The sequence below is a fragment of the Marmota marmota genome, unplaced genomic scaffold, assembly GCF_001458135.2.
Source record: "Marmota marmota marmota unplaced genomic scaffold, marMar, whole genome shotgun sequence".
Taxonomy (NCBI): domain Eukaryota; kingdom Metazoa; phylum Chordata; class Mammalia; order Rodentia; family Sciuridae; genus Marmota; species Marmota marmota.
Window position 1 is genome coordinate 28,079,480 of NW_026000242.1, and position 12,762 is coordinate 28,092,241.

At 34.6% G+C, this 12,762-nt stretch overlaps 1 protein-coding gene across 4 annotated transcripts in view; it reads right to left on the reverse strand.

The window, feature by feature from the left end:
• Nucleotides 1-12,762, reverse strand: part of Deup1 (deuterosome assembly protein 1) — an 87,058-nt gene that overhangs the window by 24,744 nt on the left and 49,552 nt on the right. For all 4 annotated transcript variants that reach the window (XM_048795786.1, XM_015489990.2, XM_048795785.1 and 1 more), the window contains 4 exons: nt 11,499-11,644; nt 7,732-7,837; nt 2,019-2,216; nt 310-396 (listed from right to left, as the gene is read on the reverse strand). In XM_048795786.1, coding sequence (XP_048651743.1) covers nt 310-396; nt 2,019-2,216; nt 7,732-7,837; nt 11,499-11,644 — 537 coding nt within the window. The remainder of the gene's footprint in view (nt 1-309; nt 397-2,018; nt 2,217-7,731; nt 7,838-11,498; nt 11,645-12,762) is intronic.

Below are 12,762 nucleotides of genomic sequence, written 5' to 3' on the forward strand. Positions count from 1 at the left end.
AGGTTGACACTTAAATCAGGCATGTGTAGGACTTCAAGGCAACAACAAGAGCAAAATGAGGAAACAGCATGTTTGGTATGTTTTGGGAAATTATCAGAATTGAGCCCAATCCAGGAAAAGAAGAAGGGAGAAAACTAGAAATTAAAATGTTCCAGCCTGAAGATAAAAGTGAATTCAACTGAAGTGTAAGACAATTTGCCACTCCAACTCCTGCATGCCTGATACATGGCAAGTGGTCAATAAACGGTATCTGGGTAAATCCACTGTGTAAACTCTTGTTCAATTTATTGAATGAATTCAGCATATTACCATATATTGCCCAGGGTCTAAATCTCCCATCATTCCTTTTAGATGTGTGTTTTCTGTTCTGATAGCTTTATATCTCATATCTGAGACCTGAAAAATGAGTAGATAAAAGGAAATGTAAAATTCACAGTGAAAACTTGTAATCTTATTAAAATTAAGGATGCACAGAAATATTTTCTAATTGCAGTGAAGGGAAACACTTCTCCTTAGGTTTATCTACTGGGTACTCTTATTCAGCTCTTCTATCTTTGGCCAGCCCCACTGTAACCTCCTCTTATAAATTAAAAGCACATACTTATGATAATGATCCACTTACTTTTCCCCTTTCTAGTCCCAAAATTCCATTTCTCATTGATATTTTCTATTGTATACAAATTATCACCACAAAAATAGTTTAAAAATCACACTTAAAATAACACCATCTATTACATTTCTTTAACACCTGATTAAGTTTTCCAATATGTTACACATATCTTTCATATTTAATTTTGTTCTTTCTGGTATTTCTACCAAGTTTCCTTCCTTGTTTGTGACTCCTTCATTTTGTCTTCTTATTTTTTTTCTTTCCCTGATATTTTCTACTTGAAAATACTTGGATATGGTACCTGTCCTTTTATTTATTTAAGGCTCATTTCTATATAAAACACTTGCTTTAAAGATTTACTTTTGTAAATTACTAAGTATATGCTCATTGACAACATCTAGAAAATATTTAAGAGTAAAAAGTGAAAGTAAGAATCATTCATAATCCAACTATCCAGATCACTAACCCAGCTTTAAATATTCCTTTCCCACACAGCTACCACTGATGCTATTATCTTGTTGTTGCTGTTTTCTTGTGTGTTGTATATGTGAATCACAGTTTAAGGCTTATAATTGCGAAAAGGCTGAGTCTCTTCTGTTTCTGTAATATGCAGGATTTAATAGTCACCCTATTTGTGAAGTGATCTTTGTATGCTTAGAAAGTTATTGAATTTTTTTCAATAAATGTTTTGTGCTCTGAAAACATCTAGATTTGGAGTAAAAAAGGCAGATAAATACTGTGTTCTCAACAGCAGGTTACCAATTTGATTATGAATAAAAGATTGAGAGAATTTAAAAAATAAATAGGAAGGAAGGAGGAAAGCTAGGCAGGCCTGGCAGAGAGGGAGGGAGAGAGAGAATAGAAGTTACTTGTGATATTTCAGTATTGAGGTACTATTGCTGTTTTTCCTCAAGCACGAGGCTATTTATTGAGTGAATGTTCAGTAAATATGATTTTCATGTTAGAGCACACATTTTTAAAACTCTAAAGGAATTCTTATACATGAAATGATGGGTAGGAAATGTCCCAGAAAAACTGGAATAGTTTTTTTTTTTAATAAAAATGTTAGTGAACAGGACATACAGAAAACAACTGAGAAAGAAAAGTTTAATTAGCACGTATGTGGGAGGTGCTCAAAATATGGTTACAAGAAAATGGTAGGATGAGATTTAATGACATTACCTTGCACTGTTGCTTATTTCCCTAATTCTTTATTTTAGGAAATTTTATCTCACAATGGTTTTGTGATTCTACAAAGCATTTCTATGACAACACAGGAATTTCTGTGATGCCAAGTTCCAGAAACAATACCAAGCAATGCAATGCTTTTATGAGTCAATAACAAAGCCCTCCGTGAGCACTGAACAAGAGTGTGCCCTGGAAAAGAGCTTTCTTCTTGCTTGCATACCTGTTGCTTTGCTAACATTTTTTCTTTTATTTCTAACTCCATCTTTAGCTGTCTTTCCAAAAGGGCAGCTTTCTTCATGACAGTTGCTATAGTGATCTCCTTCTGATGAAGCTCCTCTGTTAAGTCAGAGATTTCATTCCTCATTCTTTCCTGCTCAGAGCGGTGGAACTCTTCCTCTGGATAGAGCTGGCTTCTTATCTGCAGCACAGATACCAGAAAACATGAGCAAATCCATTTATTTGTAGAGTAGCTCAAAGCTTTTCTTGGCCGTGTTCAGTTAGTTCTCCTATCCTAAAACTTGAAGAGGACCCACTGTATCTTCCTTTTCTGATCCATGCAAAATTAAAAACAGGTACTTAGGGCTGGGGTTGTAGCTCAGTGATAGAGCTCTTGCGTAGCATGTGAGAGGCACCAGATTTGATTCTCAGCACCACATATAAATAAATAATAAATATCCACTGACCACTAAAAAAAAAATTTTTAAAAAGGTACTTACATGATTCATTTACTTTTTTCCTTCCAATTTCAACATTTCATTTATCATTTCTATTTCCTACTATATACAAATCATTATCTACTACTGACATTACTTTGGAAGGAACAGAAAGAATTATCAAGTGCTTTTTTATGGAAAAAAAATTGGCTTAAAGAGGTTAAATGACTTGCTTAAAATCATAAAACTAGTAACTGATAGAGTTGGGACTAGAACTTACAGCTTTTGGCTTTTAATTTGTTGTTTTTTCTTTTTTAAACTAAATTATGCTGTACTATTTGTCACTAAATGCTGAGATTTTCAGAACCAATTTATAAAACATTTTAAGCTTAATGTGTTCATGAAATGAACTCTCTTATATCCTTAATCTTGGCTATCTTTCTAAGCTCATCTGGAACTTCTCTTGTCCTTCCAAATCCAAACAGGCAGCAAATTCTATCTATTCTATTTCAAGCTCTCCTAAATCTTGCCTCTGCTCTCCGTTCCTACTGCTACTATCTTGACCCAGCCTCCTAGCATCTTTCTAGAAACTACTCATGGTTTCTAATTCTTGAGATTCAGAGATAAAATAAATGATCATCAATCTCAAAAAAAAAAAATTGTCCATGGGGGAAACAGAAAAATAGACAATTCCAGCAGAGTGAAGTAATCAATGTTAGCAGTATGTAGTGGATAGTGCTTAACAAAGCCTGGGGATGGATTCAGGACAGTATTCCCAGAGGAGAGGGCATCGGACCAAATACTGATGAATGAATGGAAACCAGTCAGAAGACGGAGATGGAGAAGGACTCCCAGAAAACAATGAAGTGAAAACATGGGGGTGAATGAGTAATGCACACTTAGTGGACTAAAAGGAGTTTGGAGTGGCTAGACCAAGTACATTTTGAGGAATAAGGCTGCAGAGGCTAAGTGGAGTTGAGTCACAAGGAGATTTGTAGGAATTTACTCCAAGGCATTTACTAAGAGGTTTTTTTTTTTTTTTCATTTAATATTGAAACTTTTTAGTCTATAATCTCTAAAAGAATAGGAACTCTGTTTCTCTCTTAACATAGCTAGAAAACATAACAACATATAAAAACTTAATTCCTTCACATAATTCACATCATCAAATATCCATGAAGAATTCAAATTTAAAATTGTATTAAAAATGTATCAAGTGTTCTTTAAGTGTTATTTAATTGACTTAGGCTCTAAATATGGTCCACCCCTTGAAACTGGTGCATACATCTTTTTAAATCCTCTCTTTATGTGTGTTCTAAATACTTTTCATGCTTCATTTTTGTTTTCAATTTCCACAATCTTTTTCTGGTTTGTAGATCAAACCATTAAGGTGCATGACTTTTTAATCACATTCCTGGTGAAAGACAGTTGATTCCCAGACCTGTTGTTGTCTTGCCCATTGTGTTCAGCAGCATGAAAGGGGCTTTTAAGATGGTTCACATGTTGGAAAAAGCTGGGTTCTAGGGAATGATACCTAGAATAGAAGACCTGACATGGAAAGTACACATGTCCAGAGGCAAATCTAACACATCACCAGGTTTTATACCATCCATCTTGTTTTAGTCAGCTTTTGCACTGCTGTGACTAAAAAGAACTGACAAGAACAATTTTTGAAGAGGAAAGTTTTTTGGGGGTTCACAATTTCAGAAGTCTCAGTCCATAGACAGCTGGTTCCATTCCTTGGGGCAATAGGTGAGGCAGAACACCATGACGGAAGAGTGTGGTAGAGGAAAGTGGCTCAGTAAGTTACCAGGAAGCAGAGAGAAGCCAACAGAGAGGCCATATGGGCTGCAACCAGCAAAGCCATAGAGGCAGAACTAATTACACAAGCCCTTTGGAGAGAGCATCATGATGCCATGTGCCCACATGCTGGACATGGAGCTACAAGATTTGTTTGCCTAGCTGTACTTAGGTCTTGCTTTAGTTCCAATCCTTCTTTCTATGCCCTAATTTCTCCTTTATGAGATGGAAATGTTTACTCTGTACCTGTACATATTGGATACATGCAACTTGTTTTTGACTTTTACAGGGGCTCACACTTAAAAGAGTTTGCCTTGAGTCTCAGTGGAGGTTTTGGACTTGTACTTTTGCATTGTGAGATAAGCATGAGGTTTTGGGTGTCAGGGACAAATATTATGGTTTATTTTAGCTGTCCCCTACAAATTTATGTGTAAGACAATGCAAGAAGGTTTAGAGGTGAAATGATTGGGTTATGAGAGCCTTAACCCAATCGGTGAATTTATCCCCTGAAAGGGATTAAGTGAGTGGTGACTGAAGGCAGGTAGGGGGTGTGGCTGGAAGAGATAGGTCATTAGGGGTGTGTGTCTTGGGGGTATATATTTTGTATCTGGTGAGTAATCTCTCTCTGCTTCCTGATCTTCATGTCTTGATCCACTTCCCTCCACCACACCATTCCACCAGGATGATCTGCCTCACCTGGAGCCCTGAGGAAAAGAGGCAACTGTCTAAGGACTGAGACCTCTGAAGCCTTAAGCCCCCAAATAAATTTTTCCTCTTCTAAAATTGTTCTTGTCAAGTCTTTTAGTCTCAGCAGTGAAAAAGTTGATGAAAACACCTCACTTGTCAGATTGCATTTTTTTAAGAGAGAGAGAATTTTAACATTTATCTTTTAGTTTTCGGCAGACATAACATCTCTGTTTGTATGTGGTGCTGAGGATCGAACCCAGGCCGCACGCATGCCAGGCGAGCTTGCTACCGCTTGAGCCACATCCCCAGCCCTCAGATTCCATTCTTATTAATAACATTTTTAGAGTTTCAAAGTTGGACATGACCTTAGAAATCACATGGCCTTAACCATAACATTTAACAGAAGGTAAAGAAAAAAAGACTGAAAGGGAAGAAAACTGACTGGGCCTAATTCATGCAGCTCCTGAAAGCAAGTGAGGGGAGTAGGAGACTGGAGTACAAACATGGTAACCCCAGGACAATGTAACAAATCTCCTTTTGTTTCTTCTGTCTTCAGTTTTCTTCCCTTATAGTTTATTTGATAAAACAACAGCATTATTCTGGTGTTTGTCCCCATTTGGATTTTGCTGAGTGCATTCCTGTGGTATAGTTTAACATGTTCTCCTTAAAATGGAACTTTGAAAATGGAAAAAAAAATTAACACATTATTATGAAAAAGCAGTGAACACTTTTTATTATTTTTACAATGTTTAGATATTAAAACAACATACAATACTGCAAAGCTTCCTTATAAATAAGATTAATTTACCTGAGCTTCAAACGACTTTTGGTTTATTAAAAATGTGAATTTTATCACAAAACAAATGGCTAAAAATAGTTTTGTATTGGAAATAGAAAACACTTGCAGGATTCATAATACATGGCTCTTGTTGGTTTTATTGCAAGAGAATGAAAATGCTCTCCACAAACACTTCCTGGAAGCTATAGCTATTTATATACAATTCATTTTATCTTTTCAGCCTAGTATTGAACTATCTATTGGTCTCCAAGAGCTCATAGAGACCTGAGCCTTATATTCTCTTCCTCCATGTCAAAACTGTGTGAAATCAGTAGGTTCTTCATATTATTAAAAATTTCATTACTACCAAATAATCTATAATGCTAAGAAGGGTATATCTATACAAGGCTTTAATCAATTTTTTATCATAATGCATTAACTAGAGACACATCAGTGAAGAACAGTTTCCCCAAAGTTATATTCTTAAAATAAACAAAATCAGTTTCATGAGATTATATGTCATTACATATGAAAAATATAACAGAAATGATCATTAAGTTTTGGGCTAGGGTTGTGGCTCAGGGATAGAGTGCTTGCCTAGCATGTGTGAGGCATTGGGTTCAATTCTCAGCACCACATATAAATAAATAAAAAATAAAGATTCATTGACAACTAATAAATGTTTTAACAAAAAAGAGAAATGATCATTAATTTGTAACTTTTCCTACATTGAACTTATATTTGTTCTCTGATAGTTAACTCTGTCATACAAGATCTGTCTTTCACAGAATTTTATTTTCTATGGAAATTAAGAGAATAGTTATAGTCCTACTAGATACTCAAAAAATATTGACTTTACACAAACAGCAACTGAATTTATGGCTTTATGCATTTACAGGATAACTTAGTCTTAATTAATTCATTCTCTAAATGTTTATTTTCATTTACTATGTGTCAAGCCATGTGCAGGGCACTAGATGGTAGTTACAAGCCATGCTAACATTTGTTTAACTTTTAACAGTTGTTTAGATTTTATAGTATTGTATATTCTGTCTGATCCTCAAACCTAAAGACAAGAGAAATGAATAGCAGCTATGATAAATTCATGGAAAGAAAGACACTACTAAATCTTACTAGAAAACAGAAGAGAAGAACACGCTTTTTGTAGGAGACTAGAGAATGACAGACTCTTTAAGAACAATGCCCAGGCCTTCCTCATTTTGTGGAAGAGTGCTTGACACATATCAGGCACTCAATGAAAATTTGGTATAACCCAAAATACTAACAGCCAACATTTACTAGGTGCTTACTCTTAGCTTAGCTAGGCCCTTGTTCTAAGCACTTCACAGGCATTATCTCACGGATTTTAACTTAAGGTAAGAGTATGGAATCTGGATGCAGGTTGACTAGATTCAAATTGAGCCTCAGTTACTGATTAGTTGTGTAAAGTTGGGGAAAGTTACTTCTCTGTTCTTAGTTTCCTCACATGTACAAAGGAGATAATTTTAGGACCTATCATATAAGATGGATGTGAAGAATAAATGAATTAGGATTTGTTAAATCCTCAGAACAGTTGCTGGCACATGGTAAGGGCAATAAGTAGTAGTTGTTATTGGCTTTTTCTGTCCCCATCACATACATCTCCTTATGATGTAAGTACGGATCATTCCCATTCTAGAAATGAGGATCTTGAGCAGTGTGCATAGTCAACCTCTCAAGGCTTGTACACATGGCCAGGCCCCAGGGTCTGTGCTACCAACCTTCTTGCTATAAACCATGTCTCACTGAGCCACTAGCCTTCCATATTTCATGGGCAATCTCCCACTGGCAGAGTGACAATCCAAGGTTTGTATTCATACAGAACAATGTCAGAATTATCAGATTGACAGATTTTTAATTTAGGAAAAAATACAGAAGAAAAAAGAAAGGAGTTAGAAGGAAGTTGTTGTTGTTGTTTTAACTGTTCATATTCAAAGACTTCTTCCTGGAAGAATAGAGCTCATTAGTTCCCATACCTTAGTTAATTCTTTTTCATGATTTGATTGGTCTGGGACCACTGGAAATATCTCTTTCCTTTTCCTTTCTGGTTCTTTAGTAGAAGGTGAATAAGATGGTTCAAGTCTACAAATTAAAAATAATAGGCTAAAATTAAGCTTAACTGGCCAAGCATGGAGGCAGATGCCTTTACTCCCATGAATCAGGAGGCTGAGACAGGAGGACTGCAAGTCCAAGGCCAGCTTCAGCAATTTAGCAAGGCCCTGTCTCAAAAATAAAAAATAAAAAGGGTTGGGAGATGTAGCTCAGTAGTAAAGCCCGCATGGGTCCAATCCCCAGACCTCCCCTCAAAAAAATTAAGCTCAACTTAATAAATTGTTATGATTATGTTATTAATTTAGACCATTGTAGGCTGCATAGATAGATAGATCATTACTTTGTTGGAAATATTTCTAGTTATATAAATTGCAAGTGCTAATACATTCAGATCCCATAAGTATTTACATCTTTAACCGAGTACAAATAGTTTTAATGGGGAACAAGTGTAGTAATTAGTATGAAATTTCAATTATTCATTAGAATTGCCAGAATACTGGAATTGCATAGGTAGATATGATTTTTGGATAAGAAGAAAAACCTGCTTTCTGCGATAAAACAGCCCAGAAACCCATGCCCCAAAAAGGAAACAACCCAACTTGCTAATGCATTGCAGGGAGCATCTATATCATGAGTAGTATGAGGGAAACAACTACTCCATAAATATGCTTAAAAATGATTACATATGGCAGTCTAGTCAGATAAAAGACAACTACCCTTTGATGACTCATTTATAAAATGGAATTGTAACCATGTATTAATACTAGAGAGGAGAAGCAGAGACTAGTATAAAAAGCATAATACCCAAAAAGAAGGTTGGAGAAGTATAAGCAAATAACGATCACTTCCATGTAAGGCAGGTTTATAAGATAAAAATCAGTAAAAAAAATAAAAAATAAAGATACCAGGTGGCAAAAACATCAGCGTTCTTTTAGAAGTCAGGCTTGATTATGCCTGGGGAGTCTGGTGTTTGAGGAATACACCCATCTGTAAGTAAAATTTTATATTGCCCAGAGTTTTTGGAAAGATTCCACACATCAAAAACACAAACCACACAAATAAAATAAGAAACCAAAATCTGAGTAATGATGTAGAAATAACTAATTCAAAGATTAAAAATAAAGGATCTCTCAAAAGGTAAAAATTATTGGTGATATTCCTGAAGTATAGATCAATTCTTTCTGATTATTGTGTATGTGTGTGTGTGTGTGCGTGTGTGTGTGCATGTGTGTTCAGTCCACACAGTGTAGAAAACAGAGCATATGAGAATATCACAGAAAGTTAGCATCCAAGAAAAACTGTTGCTAAAAGTTTTGAGTATATTGCCTTTTTCCTTACGCATATGTGTGAATAAATAATATACATTTCCCCTATAATTAAAATACACTGTACACATTGATTTTCAATTTCTTTATTTTACACTTAGTAATATTTTGTGAGCATTTTTCATTTTGTCTGATGTTCTTCTAAAAGATCATTTCAGGATTAATTTTAAAATTTTCTTATTTGGTATAATTTGTAAAAAGTGTAAAATGAAATTTCCTATTTTTCAATTCTTCCTATGTGATTTCAGGGGGAACAATGCTGAACTGAATCCTCATGGTAAACTTGCAAAGTTCATTGAGTGAGGGGAAAAAATGTCAAACTCCAATTTAGAAAGGTGATAAAAAACAATAATTATACTAATATAAGATGCTAATATGAATATGTAAAAAAGGATGTGGGAAAAGGATGTTTGAATTATTTTAAGAATTCAAAATATATCCATGCAAGGTGCTTCTACATCTAAGAAAAGAAAAGGAAAAGCTAATGAAAATCAGCATTATTGACTAAGGTTTTGAAAAAGAAATGAAGACATTAGTGTACTATTTATATAAAGCTAGTGTGCATCTGCTCTCAGTAATGTGGGCTGCTTCACCTTAATACAGACACAAAAAGGAAACAAAGTCCAAATAAGAAACCAAAACAACAAAACAGAACAACATTTATATGAGAATAAACTAGAAGGATTCAAGAACTTGCAGTGGGAAGGATGGAGACTGAGAAGTCTAAAAGACAATGGAAACTGGAAATTTACATATATACCATTTCATCAAATCTCAGAATACTACAACTGAGGGATGCCCTCCAAATGAGAAAGATATGGCTTGAAGACCAAAATAAATACCAAATGAAATGAAGGATGGCAAGGCAGAGCAAAAGTTTGTACTGACCAAATATGTGCATAAGTACAAGACTTTGGATCAAATTATGTCTTGAAGGAAAGCGGGCAACATTTACAATTTAGTATTGGCCCTGTAAGAGTGCCACAGAAACTGCCTACAATATTCCTCACAAAACCAGAGGTAGACACTCGTTGAATGGTGTGCTTTTCTACAATTTTTTTTTTTTTATGTTTCTGGGTACATACATTTGTTTATTTGTGTGAAGACATTTCTCACTGACTCACCACACTGGAACAGCAGCTTACACATAATAAATAGCCAAAAGATTTATTAGTCATCAGGGATGATGATGTATAGCTTGTATACAGAGCACTCAATAATGCTGACTGGCTAATAGGCAGTCTGCCATCCTTGGTGAGGCATACAATAGGTCACTTTGGGGGATCTTAATTTGCCATTAGTTGTTAAGGATAGACCTCAAAGAAGTGCTACCATAACCCACAACTTTGAAGAAATTGAAACAATAATTATATTTCAATAAAATATCCCTCACCATTTGGCTATTCAATTTTTAAAATCCTATCACTGGTCTAGCATTAGCTTTTTGATCATGAAGAATAAAGTTCTATGCCAATGAACTATTAAAGCATTCAAACTGTCTTTTCGTAAGCAAAAACACTTAATAATCCTCAGCAGTCCCATTTTCTTTGTGGTTATGGAGTACACAATATCTGATTTCAAGGAGGAAAAATTTCTGTTTAAAAAAAAACCTTAATGGAATTGACAAGGTGGTGAGTAAGGAGGCAAAATTACTACATTTACAAGTGAGAAAGCTAACATCAGGCTTATGGGCAATAGAAACGAAAAGCATTTGGAAAAATCTTATTCTTTGCAAATATGTAATTGAATACCATCTCTATACTATTGTTTTTTTTAATTAGTGCATTTTAATTACATGGAGTAATGGGTTTTATTGTGGCATATTCATACATATATATAAACATACTATAATCATATTTACCCCTCCCCATATGTTCTCTTATGTACTATTGTTTTTATAATGTGTATATTTTTTTCTTGGATTGAACCCAGGAGCCACATCCCTATCCCTTTTCATTTTTTATTTTGAGATAGGGTCTCACTAATTTGCTTAGGGCCTCACTAAATTGCTGAGGCTGACTTTGAACTTGCAATTCTCCTGCCTCAAGCCTCCCCCGTTGCTGGGATTATAGGCAGGTGCCATGATGCCCAGCTATGATATATTGAAGAACAAAAGTTCTAAGAAAATTTCTGACTCAGTGTGACAAATGCATCCACAGATCAGAATATGATATATGTTTCTGGGTAAATATTGAAAGATAAAATAGGCATTATTTTTCTTTTAATATTTAATACTATCTACTAATAAATAGCATGTTAATTAAAAATAAATTTATTATTTTACTAGAAAATGTAAAACTCTTAAAAATATACAAACATCATGTTTTAAATAGTTTCTCTCAGAGTATCAAATATTAAAACTGTACCTTTTTTTATTTTCTTGAGCATTTTGGCATTCTCCTATTTTTAATAATTCTCTGTGTAACTGCAATCGTTCCATTTCTATAATCCTCAAGAGATCATCACGTGACTGTAACTCATTTTTCACTTCTGAGAGTCCTGCTTCCATGGCCTGAATAAAAACATAAAAATTTTTGATGCCTACTTTTTACTGGTGGACTATAGTTATACATGATAGTGGAGTTAATTTTGACATGCTTATAAATACATATAACATAGTTTGTTCCATTTCAATCCTCAATATTTCCTCTTTCCCTCCTCTCCTCTCTCCCCCTGCTCCTCTTCCTCTGGTCTATTGATCTTCCTTTAATTTATTTATAATTGGTTCATTATAATTATATATAAAATTAAAATACATCGTGATATATTCATACATGCACATAGCATAATTTGGTCAACTTAATTCCCCAGTTTTTCCCCTTTCTCCCCCTTCCTTCTTCCCCAGTGGTTCCCTTTTTTTACTCTACCAATCTCCCTTCTATTTTTGCGAGATTCTCTTTTTTTATTCTTTTTTTCTCTCCAGCTTCTATGTAGAAGAATAAACATTTGACCTTTTACTTTTTGAGTCTGGCTTATTTCTCTTAGCATGATGTTCTCCAGTTCCATCCATTTACCAGCAAATGCCTTAATTTCATTCTTCTTTATCAATGAGTAGAACTACATTGTGTAAATATATCACATTTTCTTTATCTGTTCTGCTTGTGATGGATTCCATAACTTGACTCTTATGGTTGTTCTGCTATAAACATTGGTGTGTATGTATTAAAATAACATGTTATTTTAGTTCTTTTGGGGAAAAAAAAACAATGAGTGGGATAGATGGGTCATATTGTGTTTCCATTCCTGTAATTCAAGTTACTCGGGAGACTGAGGCAGGAGGATCACAAATTAGAGGCCAGCTTCAGCAACTTAATGAGACCTTCAGCAATTTAGTGAGACCCTGTCTCAAAATAAAAAAAAAAAAAAATAGAAAGGATTAGGGATGTAGCTCAGTGGTAAAGTACCCCTGGGTTCAATGTCCAGTACCAAAAAAAAAAAAAACAAGAAACATAACTGATCTTTAGAGAGTAGGCTGTATACGCTCCATATCCAGTCCTCGATGTTAATTTTTATATCATAATATAAATATTTAAAAGTATTTAACATATGTAAACCAGCCTACTTTTAAACAAACTGATATTTAGTCCTTTGTTTGGTCTTATGGAATTCTATTCCATCATTTATTTATTC